General features: G+C 51.0%; 2 protein-coding genes across 5 annotated transcripts; both read left to right on the forward strand.

Moving 5' to 3' along the window:
* The first annotated feature begins 3,619 nt into the window (after positions 1-3,619).
* SDHAF1 (succinate dehydrogenase complex assembly factor 1) lies at positions 3,620-8,141 on the forward strand. 3 transcript variants are annotated; one of them, XM_074937081.1, is made up of 3 exons: positions 3,620-3,747; positions 6,134-6,253; positions 7,180-8,141. In XM_074937081.1, exons 2-3 carry the CDS (start codon positions 6,189-6,191, stop codon positions 7,487-7,489), a joined length of 375 nt encoding a protein of 124 aa, XP_074793182.1. In that variant the 5' UTR covers positions 3,620-3,747; positions 6,134-6,188; the 3' UTR covers positions 7,490-8,141. The 3 variants fall into 3 exon arrangements, with proteins under 3 accessions (XP_074793182.1, XP_074793180.1, XP_074793181.1); XM_074937079.1 differs by lacking the exon at positions 3,620-3,747 and adding an exon at positions 4,561-4,682; XM_074937080.1 differs by lacking the exon at positions 3,620-3,747 and adding an exon at positions 4,778-4,910.
* Positions 8,142-12,890: 4,749 nt separating this feature from the next.
* LOC141976298 (NTPase KAP family P-loop domain-containing protein 1-like) lies at positions 12,891-25,846 on the forward strand. Of its 2 annotated transcripts, XM_074937219.1 has the most exons (5): positions 12,891-12,915; positions 14,773-14,849; positions 21,096-21,227; positions 21,408-23,197; positions 24,437-25,846. In XM_074937219.1, the coding sequence occupies exons 2-5, from the start codon at positions 14,807-14,809 to the stop codon at positions 24,764-24,766; spliced, it is 2,295 nt and encodes a 764-aa protein (XP_074793320.1). In that variant the 5' UTR covers positions 12,891-12,915; positions 14,773-14,806; the 3' UTR covers positions 24,767-25,846. The 2 variants fall into 2 exon arrangements, with proteins under 2 accessions (XP_074793320.1, XP_074793321.1); XM_074937220.1 differs by lacking the exons at positions 12,891-12,915; positions 14,773-14,849 and adding an exon at positions 20,869-20,994.
* The last annotated feature ends 1,706 nt before the right edge of the window (positions 25,847-27,552 follow it).

Genomic DNA, 27,552 nt, shown 5'->3' on the forward strand with positions numbered 1-27,552 from the left:
GGGGCCTGGCTGAACTGATGTCTCCAGCCGCTGTGCTGATGACTCCTTCTGCATCTCTTGTAAACAAACTCCCCACGGGTCTTGTGTGATTGACACAGGAGTCACAAGCCGCTACATCACAGCTATTGTGGATCTGGGCTATTGCTGCACTAAGAAAGGTATGTGAGTAATTCTGGTCAGCTCTTCGTGGGTTTCCCCATGTGACTTTGGATCCTGGTGGAGAAAAATCGTATCTGATCTGATGTAGTAATTTGGTACGCTTGTATGGATATTGAACAGAGTAAAATGCTTTCTCCAACTGGATCAGTGTGAGGATTATCTGAGCTTACACAGACAATCGCCTGAAACCAGACTAACCGCTTGGTTAAACTTGTGCGTTAACTTTCCGTGGGAGGTTGTAAAATGATCCGGCGGTACTAAATGCACAACACTGTCTGTGATGCCGACCTACAACTGGGCAGGAAGTGGGAGTAAATCTGTTCACTAACACCCCCCTTCTCCCATCAAAATCAGGGTTGGAACTCGCATTGGTGCAGGAGGGAGGAGGCTGGGTTGGTCCTTGGTAAATAACTTCTTTACTCTACTACTCAAGTCTAGCAATTCCCTTTTTCTCTCAGCTAATGCTAGGCCATTCCTGCCGTCTGTCACAGCTTCATGGCTTTAAATCCAGCTCGGCCAGTGGCTTTTATTTCACTAGGACATTGAAACCTGGATTAATCAGTCCCTTAAAAGTGTCCCAGGGCAATTACAACCTGTCCCATGTTAATGTTTGTTTGACTGCTGGTTAGGACTTCTAGGACTATAAGTGTGTGTGTGTGGCGGGGGAAATGTCTCTTTGTACCAATGACGTATTGTTAACATTAGTTAGGATCTTCCTAATGCGTACATTTCCTTTTAAAATGTGGTAACTGGATTTGCTGACCTAGCTCCTTTTTGTTTAGCAAACAAAACTTCCACAGATTCTTTTTGTCTGGGCCCTGCCTGTTTCCTCTGTGTGAAGAATTATGTAGTGGTAGCTGATGCTATGCGATCATAATGACTAGAATAAAAAAATCCAAACCAAGAGTGGCCCAGCTTTTGTGCTTGCTTAGAAGGAGCTACAGGTAAGGAGAGAGGTCCAGTGTCTGACCATGGGATCTACAGGGCGGCACTTGGTTCAACTCAGTCCATGATTCTGCTGCCAACTGCCCCACAAGCTGGTGGACTCTTACAGTTTCAGGGCAACAGCACCTGCATTCCCTCTCTGTGACCCACCAAGGGCACCCACTTACAGCTTCCAGGCTCCCACCTTTCACCTTCCTTGGGTCTCTCCCTTCTGACAGGCTTTTTTCCAGGCTGCACAGTTCCCTGCCTATGCTGTGATATCCCCAGCAAGCCAGACTGCCTAGGCAGGGCAGCTTTCTCTCCAGACATTATGAACAGTGTAATTACCAGCAGTTCCAAGTTATCACACAGCTCTTTCTAAGCAAGCATGTTTATTCTTAAGGTGAAAGCATTACAGAGAAAACACATAAAAAACAATACAAGAACCTAAATCCATGCTTAAAAGCTTACCAGAGATAAGCCTCAGCCTCTGGTAGGTGTCAGTCCTCAAAAACCCGCAACTGGCTTTTCCCATGATTACAAATTCATAACTCAGATTCAGAAGTAGAACCCAAGCTGGGCAGTTGAACTGTTGGTTTATACAGCTGGGCCCTTTGATCTCTTCTCCTCAGCAGACAATGGCCCCCTTCTCAGGGCGCAGCTACAAAAGGCTGGGTTTTTGCGTAACTGGAAGTGGGGAATTTTCATTCACTCTCCCCTCCAGCTTCCCCAGGAAATCCACTTCATGCTTATTCTTTCATAACTCCACTCCTGCCTGGGGCAATTTTAATATAGCCCTCTGCCACTGCCCCCTGGCCTCACATCGCCCCACTGTCCCTGCAGTCCGGCCCACAATAATGCATAAATGTTGCATTTAGTACAATGTGGCCGGTCTACACTTAAAACGCCGCCTCGATGCAGTGGTAGCACTTAAGATGCTCCCACGCTGCTGGGAGAGAGCTTTCCGGTTGGCGTAGTTACTCCATCTCCGTGAGAGGCTCTCCCGCTGATCTAGCGCTCTCTATGTGGCGGGTTAAGGTGGGCATAGCTATACCACTCGGGTGTGGATTTTCACACCCCTGAGCAATGTAGTTATATCAACATAGGTCTCTAGCATAGATCTGGCCTCAGGTTTTCAAGGATATTAGCGGGACTCGCCATATCTGTCCCAGACTCGGTCTCAACCACAGTGTCCAGAGCTGGGGAGAGCAAAAAAAACTTGTTCTGGTCCATCCTCGGCCATCATGTTAAGCCATCAACCATCCTGTTAATCATAGGAATTATCACATTGGACCTTGTCTAGCCCATGCGGCTGCCTGACCGCCCCCGGCGTTAGATACTGCAGAGGACGGTGGAAGAACCCCGCAGCTGTGCCATCATCTGCCCCACCTCGGGTTTCATCCTGGTTGCTCATAGAGATGTGTCTAAGCCCTGAAGCAGGAAGTTTAAAATCCCTTCCAGACGTTGTTAACCAGTGATAATGCTGCATGTAAACGCTGCTTAGCCTCACCCACCAATCCTGCCCAGGCAACTCTCTGTTTCCTTAGCAGCTCACGAGCTCTACTGTATTTTTCTATTGCCCTCCCCCAGCTGTCCCCAACCTTCCATTGGCTGTAACTCTGAGCCTTGGAACCAGCCTGTGTCTTTCTGCGGAGGCTCTGTAGCGAGAGGTGGGGCAGTGGGTCTCTGACACGGATAAAAATCCAGTGGGTGGTTTCTGGAGTGGTTGCCTGGGCTTGCAGCCTCTCCTCTGCCCCTTGAGTATTGCAGGTGCACAACCCAGGCCAGGACTTGTCCTGTGGAACAGGGAGCAGCAAAACACCAGGCCAAAGCGATGCTCCCGGACAAGTCTATTAGGTTTGTCTTATAGGGCCTTTATGTTGCAAATGAAGAAGGGGGCAGGTTCTCCCTTAAGGTACTTATCTGGCCCCTTTCACCTAGTATTTGAGCATCTCAAAATCTTTCATGGAGGTAGGGAGGGGCTATCTTCCTTGTACAGATGGGGAAACTGAGGCACACAGCAGCTAAGTGACTTCCCTGGCACCACACAGGGAGCCCAGGGTAAAGCAGGGACTTAAACCCAGCTCTCACGCATCCCAGGCTGATGCTCTAACCCGTGGGCCATCCTTCTGCTTTACCCAGCCTGTTGTAAATGGGTACATTTCTAGAGTGCCCTCCAGCCCCAGGCATTCCAGAGCTCTGCCAGATTGCTAGGTTTGTTCTTTGTCTGTACAGGGCCTGGCACATGGGTCCTGGTTGACTCAGTTTCCCAGGTGCCACTGTAATATACCTAATAGGCACCATACATTTTTTATTTCTGTCACAATGGGGTCTTGTTCCATGCCTGGGGTGCCTAGGTGCTACTGTAATATACCTAATAGCAATAAAAATGTACAGCGCCTGACATGCCTGTTCCATGACTGGAGTTCCTAGATGCTACCCAACATAGGCTAACAGCAGAGCATGCTCCCTCCACCTCCCCTGCTGCCAACGGCAATACCGAGGTGTAATGGACAAACCGTGGTCTCCTATGTACAGGTGCCTCGAGGCTAAAACATCAAAGGACTGATGCAGTTCTGCGCAACTGCCGGCTTCATCGTTAGCCCTGATCTGAGGACACTGTGGAGACTCGACTCATTGCATCAACCGGAGGGCCTGCTCAGGGTGAGAACGGTTATGGGAGATTGTCAGAGGCACGGTGGTGGCTACCTACCTAACTCCCATTGACGTTCCATGGGAATTAGGCACCTAACTTTGTACCTTTGGCAATTGTGGGACAGCTCAGTCCACGTAAAACCCACCTGCAAGCTGCTTTATGAATCTTGGCCGAACTACAGTGCTTAAAACACAGGCAACAGACTTTCCCCTGCTCCTCCAGCATGCCTGCTGTGGCAAAAGCTTATACGCACATCGACTAAATACACCAGATGCAAATAATGCGTTGAGCTAATGCAAGTGTCAACCAACACAGTTTGAACAGATGCAACTATCCATAGATTTTAAGGCCAGATGGGACCACTGGGATCATCTAGTCTGACCTGTATAGCAAATGCAGGGCCCTGCTCTTTCAGTTTTTGTTTAACATTCCCCAGGAATTTATCCGGATTTATTACAAAAAAAAAAGGGGGGGGGGTTGAAAATCAGGGGAAAAATGAAGGGCACGGATTCCTGGCTCGATATTGGATTTAGTCGTGGGAGATGGGAGGACAGAACCACGCAACAAAGAGAGGAAAGGTAATGAAGGGGGTGTCATGCGGTGGTTAGTTAATAAGCTGTGTGTTAACAGTATGTACATCGATGCATGCCTGCGCTATCTCCCACGACCTTGCTTTGACGGACATGGATTGACACTTACTTACTTCCCTCCCCTCCCCGCTGATGAGCAACTTGCAATCTCTCCCTTCCCCCCCCCCCCGGCACCACGTGGTGGGAAGCACATGGTCCTTAGCTCCTCCCTTCCTCCTCTCTGTGCCCGCCCCCCAGCGCCCTGCAGCCAATGGGAAGCGAGGGCTAAGGTTGCCGGTGTCTCAGCGTTCGGAGCCGGCTGGGGAGCAGATGCTGGGGTGGCCGCCGCTGCGGGCCTGGGGGGCTCCGAGCAGGTAGCGGGGACGGGGGTGCTGGCCCAGCGGCGTGGCGGGGGGCCGGCCACGCACAGGGTTATCAGCCCCCGTGTTTGCCCTGCTCTTGGAGGTGGTGCTGATTCTAGCGGCTGCTTCAGTGCGACCCTACAATAACAAACCCCAGGAGACTGAGTCGCTGCTTGTCTCCCCCCCAGAAATCACTCTTTTTCCTGCACTAGCCCTGAGGCCCGGGGTTGCTCCTGGATTGTAAGCATGCGGTGATCCCCTTCTCCCCAATGCCCTGAGTGTCTCTCCCTTCCCTCCCCCCCAGCCTGAGAATCTTGAATCCCTGAAGGGACCAAATAGGAAAGGGGCTGGGGGGAGGGAAATTCTTTTCTTTATCTTCCCTCTCTGCCAACGCAGGATCTGTTCTCTGTGTCTATATTTACCAACCAGAGGATGTTCCCCCCCCCCCGCCACCACCCTGTTTTTTTCTGTTTAGTGACCAGATTCATTGGGGGGAGGGATAGCTCAGTGGTTTGAGCATTGGCCTGCTAAACCCAGGGTTGTGAGTTCAATCCTTGAGGGGGCCATTTAGGGATCTGGGCCAAAAATTGGGGATTGGTTGTGCTTTGAGCAGGGGGTTGGACTAGATGACCTCCTGAGGTCCCTTCCAACCCTGATATTCTATGAAATGTCAGGCTGGCTCAAGAAGTCCACCTAGACCTAGGTGTTTGTCTAACCTTGTCTAATTCTTTTTCCCTCCGATGCTTCCCCAGAAGGGATCAGACAGGCTGAACGCAAGAGGGTGTCTCCTGTCCACCATCCCCTTTCCCTTCCTTTGCCATCAGTAATATCCTTTGGCACTGAGTTCCACAGGTTGATTATACACTTTAAACATGTTGTTTTTTTTAATTAGAGCTGGAAGGAAGTTTTCCAAGGGAATGTTTTTCCGTTGGAAAATGCCGATTCATCGACCACTTGTGGAAACAAGTCGATTTTGATTAAATGTTGTTTGGAGGGGAAAAAATGGAGGGAAAATCCACATAAAATTTCTGTTTTCCATTCATGAAATGACTCTTTGGTATCTTTAAATTTTATATTTTGTAATCCAGTGTAATGCATTTAAAAAGTCAAAATCTAAATGAAACATTTAGATCAACCCGCAGTGAATTTATTTGCAGAACTGTGTGCAACCAGAAAAAAAATCAAAATCCTTGAATTTCCAGCCTAAGTGGAAAATCCAGTCCTACTTTTAACTACCTGATGCCCCCACGGCTAATATTAGGAGAGGGTAAACAAAAGCTCCTTACTGACCTGCCCTGAACCATTCCCTATTTTACATTTTCCTGTTCCCATGAGGATCATATTGACCCCCTTTGAGAGTTGCTGATGAAAAGTGCTAGAAGACCGAGGAATGATTATCCACCGGACATCAGTGAACCTAAGGGGCTATCCATTTCAAATGCACATTCATTTTCTCCTGTCAGGGCTGGTGGCCTCAGACCATCCCAGTCTGGTTTCATGTGATTTCCAGCACATGCTATGCGGATGGTTTCCTGCCTATTGCAGACCACTGCTGGAGTGGGACCTTTGCATATAGAAGTCGGGTAAGTCCTGGTGGGGTTTTTAGTGAGGAGTGTCATGTGGTTTGGTAACTCATAGTTCTTGGATGGGGCACAAGGCAAATCCCATCCTTTCGTAGTTGTTAAAGAGAAAAGTTTATTTGCCTTGATGTCCTAGCCAAATTCCTTAAATATCCCCTGACCCTTTATCCTCCAGTTTCAGTTGACCATAGCATTATTATTTATTTTTCACTTTCTGTTCTAATCTCTGGGGCACTCTTGCTGTGCAGATAGTCTCTGTGCTCCACCCTAGAGCTGGCTGCATTTCAGTGATGTGTAGAAGTGAGGACATGTACTTTTTTTAAAGTGCTTGGAGCTTCTTCAGGTTATTGTTTTGTGGCTAGAGCCAGTACCGGTTTACAATGGCGCGGTGGTTCTGGGCCCACACTCAGAAGGGTCCCTGGTGCCTGGACCGAGTGCGGGCAGAGCCTCAAGGGGAGGGAGAAGAGGCCAAGAAGGGGTGGGGCCTTGTGGCCAAGGCTTCAGGGGAAGAGACCGAGTGGGGGCAGAGCCTCAGTGCCAAGGCCTCAGGGGAAGAAGCGAAGTGGGGGCGGGGCCTCAGGGGAAGGGCCTGAGCGGGAGCGGGGCCAAGAAGGGGCGGGGCCTCAGGGGAAGGGCCTGAGCGGGAGCGGGGCCAAGAAGGGGCGGGGGCCCTGGGCCCAAGGCCTCAGGGGAAGGGGCCGAGTTGATGGCAGTGTCATGGTCCAGGCCCTGGGGCCTGCCAAAGATTAATCCAGCCCTGGCTAGAGCACGTCTCTCTGCAGCGCTGCCAGGCCATTAGTGAAACTGAGGTAAATACTTGCATGCTGGGCTGAAGAGTGCATTGAAATGATCTCACAAGGGTGAGATGAAACTCAGCAGACTACAAAGCCGTCACAGCTGATCTAATACCCCCACCTGTTCACTTCCAGCCCCTGTTTTGCTGTAGCGGCTCTCCCACATGGTCTGAGCGGATCTTCCCGGTACACCATGGCACGGCATAGCAAGCTCCAGAAGCAAGTCTTGAGCTTGTACAGACAGTTCCTACGAGCCGGCAAAGAGAAGCCGGGATTCTTACCTTGCATACAGGCCGAGTTCCGGAAGAACGCCAGCATCCCCCGGATGGATGTTATGCACATTGAATATCTCCTCCGCCGTGGCCAGAGGCAGCTGGAGCAGCTCAGAGACATTAACACCAAACAAATGGGCACCTTTGTCAAAACCAAGCCGGAAGAGCAGTGACCCCTGCTGGCTGGCGCAGGCGGCTTTCTTGTACTGGGAGAGTTAGCGTGTGAATTCAGAGACGTGCCTGCCAGATTCTCACACCCCTTTCTGTTTGCACATGGGTATGATCACAGCGAAGGAAAACTGTCCAGTCAGTGCAGTTGTCCTGCCTGGATTGGAATTCAGTGGGATAAATAAAGCCTGGTTTAGGTGTCTTTACACGAGGGAGCCACTAGAAGATGAATTTGAGAAGCCAATCTCTATCATTCCAAGCGTTTTAATCATTCAGGGGTGGATGGGTGATCTGGAGGTGGCATTCTTGGGACATAATCCGTTCCTACCCCTGTTGTCTCCTCTTTTCCATCCTGTAGCTAAAGTCAAACAGGCAGATTACCCAGAAAAATAAAAGAAAGGGACAGTGGTGGGTTGAAATCCTATTTCTGTCATTTTTTTAATTATCCGTAGCACCTAAAAGCCCCAGTCATGGGCCAGGCCCCCACTGCGCTAAGTGCTGTACAAACAGTGGATTTGGGTGCTACAATTTTTGAGGGCCCCACCAAAGTGCCTTAGAAGGACCAGAAAGAGCTGAGCGCCTGCCTTCTGAAAATGGGGTTCCCTTTAGGTGTCTCAAGATGGGCGGCTCCCTCCCCCCAACCCACTTCTGAAAATAAAGGCTTTGGGCCAAGGCGTTCTTCAGGGTGTACCAGCGTGTGTGTGTGTGTGTGTTGCCAGGAGAGTTTCCCCCATGTGTCCCCCTCCCTCAGTGTACCTTGGCTCTGCCATGGAGAGACTATGTCTAGGCCTGAGAGGCTATTAGCGCGTGGTGGCTGGCTTGCTTAGCCCTGGTTTAAACTTAATAGTTTTACGGCTGTAGCTACCCTGGCCGAATCTTCCTAGCGTAGACGCAGCTTATCCCACCAAAGTGCCTTTGTCGGTGAGAGCTTATTCCAATGCAGCGAGTGAAGCAAGCTCTAGAGTCACAGAGTTTAAGGCTGGAAGGAACCAGTGGATCATAGAACTGGAAGGGACTTTCTGGGACAGCAAGTATAGTCCCGAACCCCGTCATATAACCCAGGTCAAAAATGTATTGAGCTCCATCTTCAGATCAGTTCAATTGTTTGCCCTCAGCTCCTACTGGGAGGCTGTTCTCTCTCCTCTGATGGTTATAAACCTTCTGGTTTCCAGCCTGAACTTATTCCTGGCCAGTTTCTATCCCTTTGTCTGACCTCTAGATCACAAGCCATAAGATGTCACCTAATTACCCCTGTGCTGAGCCCAATAACTTGTGTTGGACTAAACCATCTTCCAAAAGGGCCCCTGGTCCTTGGATGGAGAATCCAGCATTTCCCTTGGAGGATGGTTCCAGTGTTAAGAAATTGCACCTTATTCCTAACTTGGATTTGTCCGGTTTCAGTGTCCAGCCATAGGGTCTTGTTCTGTCTTTCTCTAGCTGAAAGAACCCTTTAGGACAAAGGTGGGCAAACTACGGCCCACGGGACCGTCCTGCCTGGCCCTTGAGCCCCCGGCTGCTCCCCTGCTGTCCCCCGTCCCCCACAGCCTCAGGCCGCCAGCACTCTGGGCAGTGGGGCTGCGAGCTCCTGCCGGGCAATGCGTCTGCGAGAGCCGCCGGCCTGCCCTGGTGCTCTAGACTGTGGCACGGCGCGGCTGCCAGTCCTGGTGCTTTGAGCGGTATGGTGGGGGGGGTAGATAAGGGGCAGGGGGTTCCGGGGGACAGTCAGGGGACAGGGAGCAGGGTGGTTGGATGGGGTGGAGGTTCTGGGGGGGGCAGACAGGGGATGGGAAACGGGGGTTGGATAGGAATGGGAGTCCCGGGGGGCCTGTCAGGGGGTGGGGGTGTGGATAGGGGTTGGGGCAGTCAGGGGATAGGGAGCAGGGGAGGTTGGATAGGGAGTGGGGTCCTGGGAGGCATGGTTAGGGGCAGGGGGTCCTGCGAGGGGGCAGTCAGGGAACAAGGAGCAGGGGGGGTTGGATGGGTCGGGAGTTCTAAGGGGGGCGGGAAGTGGGAGGGGGCGGATAGGGAGCAGGGGCCAGGCTGTTTGGGGAGGCACAGCCTTCCCTACCCGGCCTTCCATACAGTTTTGCAACCCTGATGTGGCCCTCGGGCCAAAACGTTTGCCCACCCCTCCTCTAGGACGTGCTCTTTTCTCCTCACGGAGGTACTGCGACACTGCGATCCACTCTCTCATCATCAGGAGTTTTCTCCGGCCCTTGAATTACTTTGATGGCTCTTCGCTGCACCCACTCCAATTTTGCAGTGTCACTTTTCTGCCGGTATAACTGCGTCTACACTGGGTTTCTTGCAAAAAACCAAAAACCCCACTCCTCAATTGCCATGCTGAGAGTGGCAACAGTTAGTAGCATAGGGCTGGCCTCATTTATAGATCTGCTCCTTATCCAAAGGACGCCCCATCCCACAGTGTGGAAACGTCCAAGGGAGCTGAACCCAGGCCCCGGTGTCATGGAGCTGGTGATGTGATGTGAGTATCCTCAGCTTGGCAGGTGCCGTGAATGCCTGGTGCCTTGAAGATGATTTTGCTGCCGCTGGTGGCTTGATTCTCTGAAAGAGCAAATCGCTTTGGTTCTCAAATGTGCCAATCCTCTTGAGTCCTTTGGCATTTACAGTCCACGCTATGGCTAGACTCCGCTGCAGCCCCTAAAAATCATAGGCTGGAAGGGACCTGGAGAAATCATCACGTCAAGCCCCCTGCGCTGAGGCAAGGCCAAGTAAACCCAGGCCAGCCCTGACAGGTGTTTGTCCAGCCTGGTCTTAAAAACCTCCAGTAACGGGGATCCCACAAGCTCCTTGGGAGCCTGGTCCAGAGCTTCACTCCTCTGAGAGTTAGAAAGTTTTCCCTAACATCTCACGTAAGTCTCCCTTGCTGCAGATAAAGCCCATTACGTCTTGTCCTGCCTTCGGTGGACATGGAGAACGGTTGGTCACCAGCCTCTTTATAACAGCCATGAGCATATTTGACGACTCTCTTAGGTCAGGTCTTTGAAACTTGGATCCTTTTTGTTGCTCTCCTCTGGGCTCTCTCCAATTTGTCCACGTCTTTCCTAAAGTGTGACACCCAGAACTGGACACTGTGCTCCAGCTGAGCAGGACAATTACCTCCCATGTCTGACATCTGCCACTTCTCTTAATACACCCCAGGACGATGTCACCTTATTGAAGGGGTTTGTGTCTGAAGCAGCGTCTCTCTAAGGTGCTGCGATTGTGTTTCTCCACCCGAACCGTCTCGCCGATCTTCTTACGACTTGAATGTGCATGTCACAGTTCACTGCCCTGCCTGCACGTTGGACCCTGGCCTGATTTCCGAGCGCAACCCCCCAGGTGTCAGGCCTCCTGCTTTCACCTCCCCTGGGTAGAATCTCCGCCACTCTCAGATGGGGGTCAGGGCTACAGTGTCTTGCCCACCTCTGTTTGCTCAGCAGGCCCTCCCTCCAAGACTTCCCTTTGGGGCACTGCATCCACCCAATGGCCTTTTCAAAACAAAGTTTCCTTTGTGCTTATCAGTGGGAATAAGGTGTAGCCAGAGAAAAGGGTTTTTCACCCCATCAAAGGTCTTCACATGGGTCAGTCTCATCCCAGAGCCTTCCCATCTCTGGGGTCTGGGACCACTGTTGCACCAACTTTGCCTCTTTTTATAAAACCTGCCAAGTCCTTTGTTGTCCCCTGGAGCCGGGTTTGTCCGGCTCTCCAGGGGGGTCGGAGATAGATTTCAAAGCAGTTGCTTTTCTGCACTGTCCTTTAAATACTGGAAAATGGGGGTAGCTGAAACGACGCTCCCCTTTCTCGCTGATGTGCAATCCGGCCCCTGTTTGAATGAACCCTTTGCAATCCTATGGCAAGCAACCCAGGAAGAATCAGACAGACAGATGGGTCAGATTAATAAGTATCACAGACAGCTCTCACGCCCTTCACCAGTGCCAAAGTGTGTGTGTGGTGGTTGGGGGGGAGGGGGACCGGTATGTGCAGCTTCTGCTTATAAAGGTGGGGGAAATTTCTGAGCTTGGGGCTACAGGCAGGGAGGGTTCATTCATCTGGTTTTCCAGGCTCCTCAACTGCAGCTGAGCAGCCATGCTTCCCTGGCTTGAAACTGATTGCTTGGCAGGTTTAGCTGCCTGTGGGCTAGCTGAGTGCACGGAACAGGTAAATAAACCCAATGGCCAGTTTAGATCAGGTGCCTGCATTTATCCAGCTCAAGCAGGGCTGGGGTTTGGTTGGGGTGGTGTGGGGTAACCCTACCACTCTGGGTTTCCATTTCTGGCTCTGCCACAGGCTCGCTGCCTGACTCTGGGGAAGACACAGCGCTCCCTGCCTCAGTTTCCCGATCTGTAAAACAAGGGAAACCACCTCCTTCTCCTACTAGGGAGTTGTGAGCCTTGGGCATTAACTCACAACACGTGAGGGACGTTATTTAAATGTACTTCTGCAAACAGACCCACGGGAACCATTGGTCCAGTGTGCGAGCGCAATTCCTATGGCCAGTCTAGCAGCCTCTCTCTGGCAGAGCTTCAGAAGAAGGTGCAAGGAGCCTCTACTAAGGAATAACCTGCCTCTAGGGAAAGGATCTTCCCAACCCCCATAGCTGGGGGCCAGTTAATGCCCTGCCATAGAGGGTTTATAGCATAGCTGTAGCTGAGGAATGGTCTTCCCAAGGGAAAGGGGAGGGAATGCGGTTGCTTGGGATGTTTACACTAGGCTGGACAAAGCCCTGAGGAATAGAAGAGAGCAGAATCATTCTGTGTTGAGACCTGGGGCCTAGCTATGGGCTCGTCTACACTACAGAGTCTTGGCCGATATAATTCTACCGGCAGCGCCCCCTACTGGAGACTGCTGCCGGAAGGTGCTCTGCCAGCGTTAATGGACGACCTGAGCTAGCTAAGCCAACAGACGCTTTCCTCTGTCTGCAGAGTCGTGGCTACCCTGGAGATCTTGCCGGCATCGCTATGTCGGCTGGGTGTGTGGGGTTTTTCACACTCCCTAGCCAACAAAGCTATGTCGGTAAAACTTTGCCATGTAGACTAAGCCCATGGTAACGGTGGCAGGTTTGTCCCCGTGGTCTGGATCAGCCTGTCCTGGCAATGGCTTGGAATTGCTGGCTGAGAAACAAGGCTCTAACAGAGAGATGGGGATGGTGTAGGAAGAAAATCCAAGTGTTTTGGGGGGGTGTGATTCTGGGTGGGAGGGATGACCTATACTCCTGCCTGCCACAACCTGCCAGGGCTCTACCAGGCTCTAAGCACAGACAGCTTTGGAGATCTGAGATCACTACACTGATCAGGAGCATAAAAGGCCCCGAGCAGCGTTTGTTCTGTTATCTCGGAAGGAAGGGACAAAGTTCAGAGAGGGTGCCAAGCTGGGCTGGAGTCTTTGAGCTCAGATTTTGCTTTGCCCTTCCTTGAAGGCTGTGCTACAGGTGAGTGGTGTTTTCATCTCTGCTCTGGGAGTATTTCTCATGGGTTTTGTGTCCTGATTTGAGAGGGATTGTGTGGGTGGGTGGGAGGGGATTAATGTGCCATAAGCTTTATATCCTCTTCTCTGTAGCTAGCCCCAACCTCTAAATCATCTGTTTCCAAGCTCTGTGGCTAACTTAGAGGCCAGCAGTATGGTCTAGTGGATCAGGTATGGGGTTGGGTATAAGGTCTCCTATGACCTGGTGAATAAGGCACAGGGTTGCATGTCAAGTCTTCCCAGTCCTGCATTCGCTCACCGTGTGACCTTGGGGAGGTCTTTTTGGGTCTCCCTTTCCCTGTCTGTAAAAGGCAGGCAAGCGAGATTTAACCATCTGGGGCAAGTGCTTTGAGATCTGCAGCTGGAAAGTGCTGCAGCGTTTGTTTAGGTCACAAGTGTGTAGGGACATGGGCTGTGTAAAAGCGTGAACACCCTGCTAGTGCTCAATAAATATTGATTCATAGCCGGCGTGAGGCAGCGAATAGCCAAGCGACAGAGAAATTAAGACGCAAAGGAGATTTTGTGGTGTCTGCATCTGAGGGCTGAAAGAAATGAAATGGAGAGTTGATGACCCAAGGAAGCTGTTCCAGACAGTAGGAGATGCTGGAGCCGAGGCCAAGTTTGCCGACTGGATCCTGAAGGCAATCGGGAGCCGGGGAGGTGTGTCTGGATTGGGGCTGATGTGGTCAGAGAGTGGCAGCGGGGACTCAGGATAGCCACTGAGGAGGGACGTGCAAGACGAGCTGAAAATGCAGGTGATGTTAGCAGTGGCCAGTCAGCTGGATGCAGATTCCACCTGTCAAGGTGTTTGGGGGGCTCATGTTAGTTTCATCCAATTTTGATGCAAAGTTATGAAAGCGCTTTGATCATTTTGACTTTATTATAACACATTGGGATGAAGCACTTTGGGCATATGTATTATAAGCCGAAGGGCTTCATCTCAGCGTATACTCTAAACGAAACATTATTAAACATTACAGAATATATTCTATTTGAAATGAAAAATAATCAAAGCCCTTTGGGCTCACACATGATAAGAAGTTGAAGCATTGCATTTCACCATATATATATGGAGCGTTATGAAATGTGATATTCAAAGTGAATCGCTTTGATCAAGTGGTTCCAAAACCATTCTTCGCAAATTTCATTCTGCAGGAAATCTTCACAATTTCATCTTTTTTCTTCCGATTTGGGATGAAAGGAAATGGGGTGGAAATTCCGAGGTATGACCAGCTCTAGGGCAGATGCAGCTGTGACCGAGGTGGGCAGCAGAGAAGGGTGACAAAGGCCAGGAATAGCTCAGCTTTGAGGACAGCCCTGAGATTGTGGAGGCAGAGTTGTTCTGAGTTAGGTTGGACATTAGGAAAAACTTCCTAACTCTCAGGGTGGTTAAGCACTGGAATAAATTGCCTAGGGAGGTTGCGGAATCCCCATCACTGGACGTTTTTAAGAGCAGGTTTGACAAACACCTCTCAGGGATGGTCCAGATAATACTTAGTCCTGCCTCGGTGCAGGGCATGGACTAGATGACCTCTTGAGGTCCCTTCCAGTCCTACTTTGCTATGATTCTATGAGCTGGTGGAGCCAGGTTTTGAAACCTCTGTGTCCTCCTTAAGATCTGATACCTGCTAGGCTGCAGATACACTGGCTGTCTCTCCTCTCACAGCCCATCCTAGCTGCTGCTGCTGGAATAGCTCAGGTTAGCTTCACCTGCTCTGTCTTGGAGAAGCTTCACAGCAGAACGGCCTATGAAGGCATCTTGCTGATCTTCGGATCTCTTGGTAATTCCTCTGCATTCTGTGTATTTTTTTTTCCTCCCTAGCTGGCTGATCTAGTCAAGCATCTTCAGCCCTTGAATGCCCCCAGGAATTACCAGTGCGATGGTCTCCCATGCCCAAGGTAATCAGCTGGCTAGTTATGGACAGAGTCCTTGGGTCTCAGCTCCACATCAGGCATGGAGGGTTGGTCTGCCGAAGCCAGGTCCATGTGACCTGATAACCAGCCCTGGTTATCAGGGAGGCAGCTGTATTGATCTGAGAATGGCTGGAAGCCACCATGACTCATTGTGATCTGGGGTGGAGAAGTGAAAGGACTTGAGACCTGCGACATTTCCAGTCCTGCCCTTGATCCCAGAATAGCTGGCTATTTCTCCTGATACGGTTGGTGGTGGGATAGGTATTTACCTAGACGTTAAGCTCTTCATGTATGTAAGCACCCAGCACAGTGGCACCCCTCCCCCACCCCCCCCGATCCTTCATTGGGTGCCTTAAGATGCTACAAATAATACAAGTAATCACTGGCAATGCTGTTAACAATAACATCATCATTAGGCTCCAGAGCTAATATTGCTACCCCGAACGAGGGCTGCTCGCTCCTCTTGGAGCTACGTGTCACAGGCAGACAGCACTGCATAGGGCCCCATTGGGAAGTCTCCTTTCTAGTCATGAGATCTGGACGCTTTAATATGGATAAATATGTATCTATATATTTAAAGCAAAGTTTAGCATCTGTAGAAATGGGTGTTTCCAGCAAGGAGGCAAGGCCTGGAGATAGCCCTCCATAGAGGGCTACTGATCTGCCTTCAAAGGGTCAGATGCCAGGGACTGCATTGTTGGGTTATTATGGGCCTTGCTTTGCCATCAGACAGCAGGCTACGGGGCAGCATGCGGGTGAAGGCTGTGTGCCTGCCTTGGGGAGGGGAGAGACAGGATTCTATCCTGGGAGAGCAGCAGCTGGGAGAGACCATCTGCCTGGGGGGGAGCCCCAATATCCTGCAGGAATGGGGCCCGGTTTCTTGTTCCAGACCCTCCCTTAGGTGCGATTGTGGCTGGCACAGTTTCAAAAGCGGCCCTGTAATCCTGAAAGCCGAGTGACTCCGCCTGCTGGCGCTTATCACTCCCTCGCCTCTTGCTGTTTAATCAGCTTGTTTAACCAAGGAGGGAGGGAAAAGGGGAACCTTTGGCTATTTGAAGGTTGCATGCAAATGGAGGGAAAGGGGATGGATAAAGAAGGGCTGAGCGTGGGCCTCCCTCTATTTAAATACATGCCCAAAGATGCCCTGAAAATCTGGGAGAATCACTGGGCGGCTGGCCTGAACGAGATGGCTAAACAGCTTGGCAGCTGGAGTTTTGGAGCCTTGTTATTCCTGGTAATGTGGGTAGATGGCTCCCATTCAGTGGGATTTCTGCCAGGAAGATGACCACAAATAGTGGCCTTTATTCCCCATGTCACTTCCCCAGGTGTCTGACTTTTGTCGCTGAGATCAAGAATTGTATACGATTCAAAGAGGAACGGGCTGGTTTATCTGGCTAGCCAGTGTTTGAATAGTTAATAATAATCCCTTGCTATTATTTGTAGATCTCAAAGCACTTTAAAAAGGAGAATCAGTATCACTGTTCCCATTTTACAGATGGGGAAACTGAGATAAAGAGACTCATCAAAGGTCACCCTGTGGGAGAGGCAGGAATAGAACCCAGCTCTCCTGAGACCAAGCTCAGTGTTTGTTAGAGACCAGCATGAGACCTGTGGGGGGGCAGGGGCAGATTAAGAACATAAAAACGGCCATACTGGGTCAGATCGATGATCCATCTAGCCCCGTATCCTGTCTTCCAACAGCAACTGGTGCCAGATGCTTCAGAGGGAATGACAGACCAGGGCAATTATTGAGTGATCCCTCTGGCAGTTGGAGGCTTAGGGACACCCGGAACATGGGGTTATGTTCCTGACCATCTTGACTAAGAGCCATTGATGGACCTATCCTCCATGGATTTACCTCATTCTTTTTGAACCCAGTTACATTTTTGGCCTTCACAACATCCCCTGGCAATGAGTTCCACAGGTTCATGGTGGGTTGAGTGAATATGTGCTTCCTTATGTTTGTTTTAAACCTCCTTATGCCAGTTTTCACTGGGTAGATGATTGCGTTTTAAGATATTCTGAAAACTATGGGCTTCCGAGACGTCTCATGAAGCTCAGCTGCCTCTCAGCATCTGTCTACACTGCAGTCGGGAGGTGTGATTGCAGCCCAGGTAGATGTAGCTGCCCTATATCAAAGCTAGTGTAACTATCGAAGTGAAGCCACAGCATAGATTCATAGATCCCAAGGCCAGAAGGGACCACTCTGATCATCTAGTCTGACCACCTGTGCAGCACAGGCCAGAAACCTGCCTCAAAACCGTTCCTAGAGCAGATTTCTCCAGAAAAACATCCCATCTTGATTTTAAAATGGTCAGTGGTTGTCGGAGAATCCACCATGACCCTTAGTAAATTGTGCTAATGGTTAATTACTCTCACCGTTAAAAATGTATGCCTTATTTTCAGTCTGAATTTGTCTAGCCTCAACTTCCAGCCCTTGGATCATGTTAGACCTTTCTTTGTAAGATTGAAGAGCCCATTATTAAATATTTCTTGCCCAGGGAGGTAATGATAGACTGGGATCATGTCACCCCTTCACCTTCTCTTTGTTAAGGTAATAGTGAGCGACTCAAGGAGCTCGATCTATCGGGCAGGTTTTCTAACCCTACTATGACAGAGTCAGGCCAGATGGCTACAGGAGAGTGATAGATGGTAGATACATTAGCCCCAGAATAAGCAGATCCCTTTTCCCTGGGTAAGATAACAGGAGCTGTTCCAGAACAATCAGGAACTTACTAGATCCAATTAAGGCAGGCAGGCTAATTAGGACACCTGGAGTCAATTAGGAAGCTACTAGAACCAATTAAGGCAGGCAGGCTAATCAGGGCACCTGGTTTAAAAAGGACCTCACTTCAGTTAGTGAGGGGGTGCGCAAGGAGCTGGGAGTGAGAAGGCGTGCTGCTAGAGGACTGAGGAGTACAAGTGTGATCAGGCTTCAGGAGGAAGGTCCTGCGGTGAGGATAAAGAAGGTGCTAGGAGGAGGCCATGGGGAAGTGGCCCAGGGAGTTGTAGCTGTCACACAGCTGTTACAGGAGACGGTGTAGACAGCTGCATTCCACAGGGCCCTGGGCTGGAACCCGGAGTAGAGGGCGGGCTCAGGTTCCCCCCCCCCCCCGCCCCATCCTCCCAACTCCCTATCTGACACAGAAGGCGTTGACCTGGTCTGTGAGCAACACCAGAAGGGAAGGTCTAATTTGGAAAGGGATCTGGCCTGTCCCCGACCCACTAGGTGGGACAGCAGAGATTGTTCTCCCTTTCCCCCATGCTGGCCAGTGATGAGGTTAGCTGAGTGAATGGCAGGTTTGAGCCCACTAGCAAAAGTGGCCAAATTGAGGGCTGCCATGGACCTCTGAGGTGAGCAAATCCGCCAGAAAGCGCAGGACCCACCAAAGCAGAGAAGGAACTTTGTCACACTACATTCTCATGGTGCTTCTCTGACCCCTCTCCAATTTATCAGCATCCTTCTTGAATTGTGGGCACCAGACCTGGACACAGGTTTCCACCAGCGGTGGAATAGTGCCAAATATAGAGGTAAAACGACCTCTTTACTCAGGGCTGAAAGTAAGTAGAGGGACTTACTGGTATGCTGGGTCCCCCCTGGGCAAGGTGTGGGGGCGGCTCTGGCCCCCGGAAGGGTTGAGACCTTGGGCGGAAGGGGCAGGGCTGGGGACCAGACTCCCTCAGCCGGCCATTCAGGGCCCCCATTTGTGGCAGTGGCAGCCGGGAGCCCCAGGGCTCTGGTGGGGATTTGAAGGGCCCAGGGCTCCTGGCTGCTGTGGCAGCAACCAGGAGCTCCGGGGCCCTTTTAACTTGCCAGGCCTGCCCAGGGCAGCTGCCCATTTTGCTCCCCACCCCCCACTGGCGGCCCCAATGGTCGGGTCCAGTAGCGCTGCTGGACCCGGGGGAGCAAAAGGGGCAACGACGTGAAGCAGTGCTTTAGCGTTGGCCATGTGTGGGCCAGTACTGGCGGCTGGTTCTTACCGGTACGCTGTACCAGCCCGCACTGGCCCACTTCCACCTCTGCCTTTACTCCTGCTCAAGATCCTCCTGATACGTCCTAGGATCACATTAGTTTTTTTAGCCTCGGTGCTGCACTGGAAGCTCACGTTCAGCTGATGACCCACCGTAATTTCTATTCATTATTTTGTCAAACCATCTTATCTTGTACTCGATTGGGATGTATTTGTATTTGCTGGCATATATTTCCATAAATATCTAGAGCCTAGTGCTCTAGCAACAACTTTGCCAAGTTCATGTCGTGGACAGAGAACTCGTAAGCATCTACTGTACTACATGGCCTGACTTTGGTTCACAGCCTCTGGTTCAGGCCTCAAACCTTGTACCAGGCCCAATACTACACCAGCAGGCCATGGTGACTGCATCTCAGAGATGCCAAGGGCTGGCGGGCCGTATCTGTCCTCATGCCCAGGAGTCCCTCTGCTCCACGGATGCCACCGAGGGACACAGGGCGGCGATGGCCGGGATGTGGGATTTAGGGCGTGACAGCCCCGGCCTTCGCTCCCAGGACAGCAGTGCCACCTTGTCCTTGACTGGAAACCACCCGTTTCGGATGAGTCCCTTGCTGGAGCTTCAGCTGGACGAGACCGGCCGGACCTGATTGTGACAGTGGGGGGACGGGGAGGGATAGCTCAGTGGTTTGAGCACTGGCCTGCTAAACCCAAGGTTGTTAGTTCAATCCTTGAGGGAGCCATTTAGGGATCTGGGGGGGGAAATTGGGGATGGGTCCTGCTTTGAGCAGGGGGTTGGACTAGATACCTCCTGAGGTCCCTTCCATCCCTGATATTCTATGATTCTATGTTCGGTCGATTCGTCTTTTAACCAGCTGCGTCCTTAGCAGCTACAACTCAGCAGCTACACTCAATCTGAAAGCACTGGCCGCCAGATCTAGTGGCCGTGCAGCATGCACCGGCAACAGCACCACCTGCTGTCCCACAAGAAGACAGCATGCAACATCCAAATTGCATCCAAGGACTGCTGCAGGGGAAATTTTCCAAGGCAGAGATGGGCGCTAATCTCCTCCTAAAACTTTAATAGGAAAATGGTGCCTTCAGGATGCCAAGTGTTCTGCAACAGATGCTTCGATGAGTGTTGTTTTCTCATCAGATCTCTTTCCACTATTTGCATAAATCCCTTTGGAGTAAAGTTGTCTTTCTTCCTGACATAGCAAGGTGCAAGTTTATTAATAAAATAACAACTTAAATAACACTTTGTTGCTTCTATTGGCCACGCCGGGGTCTCTTTGCGTATCCCTCCATTTCCCCCTTCCCCCCACCGTGCCATCCTCCCATCCCTCACTATTTTGGGACTTCCTGAAACTCCTCCTATCAATCCCCCAATGCCAGGGGCTCTGTGCGTTTCCCATGTCCCCCACCCCCATACCATTGTCCCCCATTTCCCCCCCACACCAGGGATTTCATAGATTCCCAGGCCAGAAGGGACCGTTGTGATCACCTAGTCTGACCTCCTGCATAGAACAGGCTGGAGAAACTTCTCCAACATAATTCCCAGAGCAGATCTTTTAGACAAACATCCAGTCTTGGTTTAAAAAATTGTCTGGGATGGAAAATCAACCACAACCCTTAGTCAATTGTTCCAGTGGCTAATTATTCTCCCAGTTAAAAATTTACTCCTCATTTCCAGGGTTTTCTGTGGTTTCCTCCACTGCAGCTACATTAGTGTGGGAGGGAGGAGGGCTAGCTGCCCCGAGAACATATCTAAGAGGAAAGGAGTACTAGTGGCACCTTAGAGACTAACCAATTTATTTGAGCATAAGCTTTCGTGAGCTACAGCTCACTTCATCGGATGCATTTACTAACAATAAATTTGTTAGTCTCTAAGGTGCCACAAGTACTCCTTTTCTTTTTGCAGATACAGACTAACACGGCTGCTACTCTGAAACCTATCTAAGAGGGTTTCAGATGGGATCACACGTGTGGCAGCTAGACACTGCTCTTTTTAGCATGCTGGCTCGCTCAGAACTAGCGTGAGTATGTCTACCAGAGTTGGAAATCCCACCTCCAGTTCCAGCATAGACATACCCTAAGTGGCCCAATTAATGGGAATCTCAGTGCAGAGGCCAGGAATATGGTGGGTCTTGGATCTTGGCCAGGTATTAAAAATTCACAAGGAAAATAACGGGAGTAATCCAGCATCCACCACTGATGCTCTCGGTGAGGCTGATCTTCGTGTTTTCCCTTGTCTCTGTTGCAGAGTTCCAGACCAAAGAGGACGTCTACTGCTTCGCCTTAACAAAGGCCCTTTACAGTGTGCCCACACCAGTGACTGTCGGGTTTTATGCACCATGGGGACACTGCAAAAACCTGCTCTTACAGAAAATTCAGCGTGAGTGCTGCCCTGGGGAACATAAGGAGGGGAAGGGATGGGAGAGGATGGGGATTACAACCTTATCCCATTCTTGAACACTCCCCGGGAGGGATGGATTGTCAATCTGGAAGATCCTCGAGGAGGAAAGATTTAAGGTGCTGCCCGGTGTCTAATGTATGCCTTCCTCTCTTACGGCAGAGTACATGGTTAGCGAATCAACAAAAAAAGACCAGCAGGAATTTCGGCGGAATGGGAAAAAGCAGCGTGGAAGCTCTGGCTGGGATCTGCTCAAGCTCCTGTTTCTCATGATCTTCTACCGGCCGGTCCTGACAGAGCAGCAGAAGCAGAGAAAGAACGTCCAGCATGTCTTCATCCATTTCAGTGCCTGGGAGTATGCGGGCAGCGACCATCTGTGGGCAGGCCTCATCACCACACTGTGTGATGGCATTGAAAGCCACTTTGGTCTCCTACCTGTGAGCATTTACAGGGCCGTAGGCAGGAAATGTGGCATCATCGAGAGACCAGGGGATCAGGAATGGGTTAGCAAGAAGTATCTCTGCCTCCCCCTGTGGGCTGCTGTGATCCTTGTGACCGTGGTAGCTATTGGGGTGGGCGTTCTCCTCCTAATGGTTGGGATCCCCATTGGGGATGCCTCGGGAGACGCAATAGCTGTCGTGGAGGGCATCGGGGTGACGGCCGTTGGCGTCTCTGCGGCCGCTGCCATTCGGGTCGCCATCATGGTGGTACGAAACGTCATCATCACCCAGAAGACCCAGCTGGAGAGACAGATGAATCGGACGGATCTCAGCGCTCAGCTGGGCTTCATGAGCGGTGTGAAAAGAGAAGTGAGGACAGTCACCAGGTTCCTTCACTTCATGGAAATTTTCCAGCGGCGGAAGCTGCAGGTGGTGCTAGAGATCACCCACTTGGACAGGTGCAGCCCTGACAAGGTGGTCGGCGTCCTGGATGCCATGAACATCCTCCTCTCGGATTACAATGCCCCATTCATCTCCATCCTGGCTGTCGACCCGAGCATCATTGTCGACTGCGTGGAAAGCTCCTTGTACATGAAGGGCATGGCCAACAATGGCTACGAGTTCTTAAACCGCATTGTCACCCTGCCCTTCTCTGTCCCTCGGATGGACTGTGACACCAAGATGAGGCTGATCAGGGACATCACCGAGCGCCGGAAGTGGCAAGAGAGAGACCTAGAGGAGGAGGTAGGCTTCCAGCAGGATCCCAAGATGGAAGCTAACTCCAAATTTCTCTCAGTCCCTTGCTACGATTCTGCCAACCATGAAGCAGAGAATCCAGGTGCAGATGACAGACAGATACCTCTCATTGTCAGAGACCTCAGAACCCAGGAACCAGGAACCGGCGGCTATGGGAAGGGCATCAGAGCCAAAGACCTCATTCAAGAAGCATTTGACTACCTCCTGGATGACTCCTTGAAGGAATACATGACAGACAACGTGGTGCAAATGCGGCGGATCGTGAACACCATCACCATCACCATCAGGATCATGGCAAATAACGTCCCCAAGGACAAGGTGTGTCCAAAGAAGGTGGTGGACTGGGTGCTCCTTGCCAACCAGTGGCCATGCCGTCTGAGCTGGGTCTTGCAGTGCATCGAGGATGAGGAGCAGAGAAGCAGCCTGGCCTGCTGCCAAGGAAGCCCACTGCCCCCTGACATGTTCCTGTGGGAGGTCTACGAGAAGTACATGGAGGAGCTGGACATGCTTAAAGGCCAGATGGAAAAGCTTCTGGAACTGGACCAGGATCCTGAGCTCTTCCACAACTTCTTGAGCAGCAGGTTTCGGGTGGAGGAGGCCATCTTCTACTTGCCCTACACGGTCAACTTAGACCTGTCCTTGAAAAGGCAGATGGAGCTGCAACGTGGCAGTCACAGCCTGAAGCGGACAAAGAAGTTCAACAGGCTCACGACATGCACCCTGTTGGGTATGACGGTGGATGATGTCTGCAGAGAGGTAGGTGACTCTCATGCTTCCTGCCACCCCGCAGAGTCAGCAGGAGGTAGACTGTCCCCATGCTACTTAATAACAAGCCGCGTGACAGCTGCTCCTCACGCTGAGAGGGAGATGAGGGCAATGGGCACCGGAGCTGGGAGAAAACTATCCCATCTAACCGGTGCATTTGCAAAAGCAAACCATATGTGTGCTACAGAACATTTTTGTCTAGGCTTTTGTTGACGCAGGGCTGGACTCAAGGTTTAGGATTGACTGTTATCCTCTGGGGGGGGCAAGATGCCAGAGCCCCATCACTTTTAAGGGGTGAGCAGCAGGAGGAGGGGGCAGGGAGGAGCGAGTGGAGGACAGGGTATCAACGGGAAGAGGTGGTGTGGGGATGGGGCCTCAGGGGAATGGGTGGTGCGAGGGCAAGGGGAGAAGGGGTGGCACGGAGGCAGGGCCTCGGGGGAAGGAGTGGTGAGGGGCCCCCCCCTACTTTTAGGGAACTCTAGCCGCTTCTGACTTGGTACATGCTTGAAATGGGCCAGGAAATTTCTTGTTGGAACAACTACTCTGATCCTTGGAGCTCTTTCCTGTGACCCTAAAGCCCTTGGCTCGATCTCCAAGGGGTTCCTCCTTTACTCTCTGAAATGACTTCTGTCTGTTTTAGGACTGTGGAAGATTCTTAGCTATCTCTTATGTTCACAGCATGCACACAGAGATATGAGATAAAAACATAAATACTCTTGCTGGAAGGTTGTAACGTAACACCACTTTATTTCTTAGAATCCAGAATAACACACAAGAACCAATAAACAGAGGAGACAAAGCAGGCTGCTCCCTAAGGTAGCAAGGCCCAACTCACCCCACTGCAGGTTGATTCTGCATGCTTCCCTACAGAGCCCTCTAGTCTGCAAGCAGGACCAGGAAACCCCCTCACTCTTAAAGTGATAGCTTGCAATTCCAAGACACTCCTCAGTACACCACACTACCCCTTCCCCCTTAGTTGCCTGATCGACTGTACTTGTCACACCGACTTGATCGATGATACCTCCAGTAGTATTCCAGCATACACAAGAGGGATTTTCCAGATACTATTGATAGTCCCGCAGCCTGCTGGCTGGCACATCTTGTTTGCTAGAATCTGAACGAGCTGACACAGGTTCCTCTCTGGAGTCATCACGGAATCTTCCTAAGAATGTGTTGTGAACATTTCAAATATATGTATGGCGCTAATGGAAGCTTTCTCTTCTCTTCCAGATGGAAACAGTTGGCTTTAAGGAAGAAAACGTCCCGCAGTACCAACGGAGGCTGAGGGACCATAATCTAAATGGCCGTGCCCTGGTTTACAGTGACAACAATGAAATCAAAGAAGCCCTCAGCATGAGCCTTGGCGAATGGACGCTCTTTAGCATATATTTCCTTGGAGTTCTTCCCCAGCCAAGTTCATCCCCTTCTGTTGCATCCTCGGTCCCGTTATATGTCAGTCAGGAGGCTCAGAAGAACGTGTCTGGCTTAAGAGAGAACGTGGCTAGAGGGAGCAGGCTGTCTTTGAACATCTCCAGGGAAGAGCTTCGGGAGAAGAGGTAAATCTGAGTCCTGTACAAGACTGGAAGCAAGATCTGAACTTTCCCCATCTTCGTACCTCTCTGCACTGTCAATGACATGTCACGGACAAAGCAATATGCTGGCTATGGAACAATTAGCAATGAGAATGGGGCACTATGGTGTGTCTCAGGGATTTGGGGCACATTCATGTCAACACAGTGGATCTTTAGACACTGGATGTCACAGTAGTTTTGTCTGGTTAGTACAGCAGGAGACCGGGAATCAGAATGTCTGGGATCTATTCCTAGCGCTGTCCCTGGCTTGTTGTGGTTTTGAGCAACTTGCTCCTTCTTTCTGGGTCTCCATTGCCTCATCTGCAAAATGGGTTTAGGGCACGTGTTAGTGCATGGAGCACATGCTCTGTGACCTTCCTACCTGTACTGGAGCATTAAGAGCAAAACTTGCCCCATCTGCTGTGTCCCCAGCCACAGTGGAACCAGGATGATGGCCCCGTGAAGGTAGCACAGTCCAGGGAGCTCTCTCATGTGCTATCCCTTGCAGCAGGGCATGGGGAGTGAGGCATGGGCAGAGGCTGGGGGTAGAGGCCTGTGGATTCATGTTTCCACAGATCAACTGGGCAGGATTCCAATCTCACACTATTGTAAGTCAGAAGTGACAGAAGAGGGTCATCCACCCTTCTGTCTACAAAGCACTAGGCCAATATTAACCAGTTAATCCTCATGCATAACATCGGAGATGGGTCACTGTTTTTAATCCTTTCTTTACTTAAGAGGGGCATGGAGCAAGGACGGGTCTAGGGTTACATAGCAAGCCAGTGCTGGATCTGGGAATAGAACCCACGAGTCCTGGCCCTGTATTTTGGACTCATGACTCTGGCCAGGAGAAGCTTTTATAGCGTCCCTTTTCTGCCTATAAGAGCACTTCCAGGCCCCAATCCCGCTCCCAATGCATAGCACAAGCAGCTAAACCTGTCCTGGAGAACTCCTCTTGGGCTGACTGGTGGGGAGAAGAATTCTTGCTAAGAAGCCTTCGAACCATGGTTGGGCTGGTCCTGTAGCAGAATCATCCACATTACCTGTGACATTCCCCCCGCCCCCCCACGCCCCCAGAAATTGGTTCCATGGTGGGCCTGGCTGTCTGTGCAGGAAGGTAACCAGTGAATATTTTTGTGTTTAATAAAATTATGTTAACAAATGGTCCTTTCCCGATCTCTTTCCTGTAGAGGCTTTAGGAATTTAGGGCACCCACCCCAAAAGCATCTGAGCACCAGGCTTGGCAGAATTCAGGTTTTTTTGTTTTACAATGTTGATGGATAATATTGTCACGGAGTCACAGGCCCGGTGCTCTGGAATTGCTCTGTATGAAACCAGACAGGACTCTGGTGTAGTGTGCCATGAAGTCTTTTAGGCTAAGGCCATCCTGGGTTTGGCCTCAGGGCATTCAGCACCCCCATGCACTTCCCGTAGTGGGGTCCACTTGTTTGGTACCCTGGGGGAAGCCAGAGGGACCCTGCACCCCAACTCCACAGTCAGCCATGACTCTCAGCCAGCATATAAAACAGAAGGTGTATTAGTCAACAGGAACAAAGAGTAGAATAGAGCTTGTTAACACAGAAAGCAGGACCGTTCAGTAAAGTCCATCTTGCGGGGAGGGAACCCCAGAGCCTTGAGGTCCTGAACCTCTCCCTTGAGCCCAAAACGGAAGACTGCCCTGCTTCCAGCTGCCTCGCTTGTTGCCCCATCTCAGTTCTTTGTCTTGCTTCCTGGACAAAGTGTCACTTGGTTGCATCTCCCTCCTGGTTCTCAGGTTACGAAGGGGATTGGCCATTGCCTACATGCAGACAGCTGGAGGAGCCTCACTTATCCCTGAGGATCTCAATTCTTATCCTTATTCCCACCACCTAGGCATGACTTCAGATCTGGCAGAAAAGCTTTGCTAAGGAGATAGGCCTTGTACTGTGTTTTTGGCTCTGTAGGTTCTCCTCCACGAGCCTATTCCCCAGACATCTCCCGGTGAATATGAGTCTCGCAGGCTTTGTCCTGGGCACTGTCCCCAAGGAGTGCTGTTGTCTCTGAGTTGTGGCTGGAGAGCCAGTCCCTAGTAAAGCTGGGTCCTGAATTGTTAATGGCCCTGGAATTCAGGACCAAGGCTTTGCACAGGGATCAGATCAGAACTTGGAGCCAGTACAGAGTGCAGGAGGGATGTGCTCTTGGCTGCTCATTCCACTGAGGAACTGAAGACTTGAGACTTGTTGGCTTCCCCCTTCAATCACCCTTAATCCACATGGAGCAAACACCTCCCCTCTCCTGCTCTGAAATGTCACCATTCCAGGGGCAGAGAGCCTGGAGCCCAGCGGGGCATGTGACATCATAGATCCCTGGACAGCAAGGGTGGGCCAGCAATTAGGGCATTAGCCAGGAACCTGGGTTCAATTCCCAACTCTGCCACAGACTCCTGTATGTCCTTGGTCAAGTCCCTTAACCTCTCTATGCCTCAGTACAATAGGGATGTTAGCCTGTGCTGCCTTCCAGAGGAGTTGTAAGGAAAAAGACATGAAGTATTGCAAGGGGCTCAGATGCTAGGGTGATGGGTGCCAGGTAAGTCCCATAGAGAGCTCTGCAGACCCAGGCGTTAATATGAGGCATTGATCAGACTGTGCAATAGCCCAGCGGAACTTTTGGCCTTGTCTACACAGGCAAGTTAATGCACTCTAACTTGCTGAAAAAACACCCCCACGAGTGCAGCAAGTTTGAGCACTTTAAAGTACTAGTGTGGACAGCTGTGAGCGCTGGGTGGATTACCAGGAG

The sequence above is a fragment of the Natator depressus genome, chromosome 23 (assembly GCF_965152275.1).
Source record: "Natator depressus isolate rNatDep1 chromosome 23, rNatDep2.hap1, whole genome shotgun sequence".
Classification (NCBI taxonomy): Eukaryota; Metazoa; Chordata; order Testudines; family Cheloniidae; genus Natator; species Natator depressus.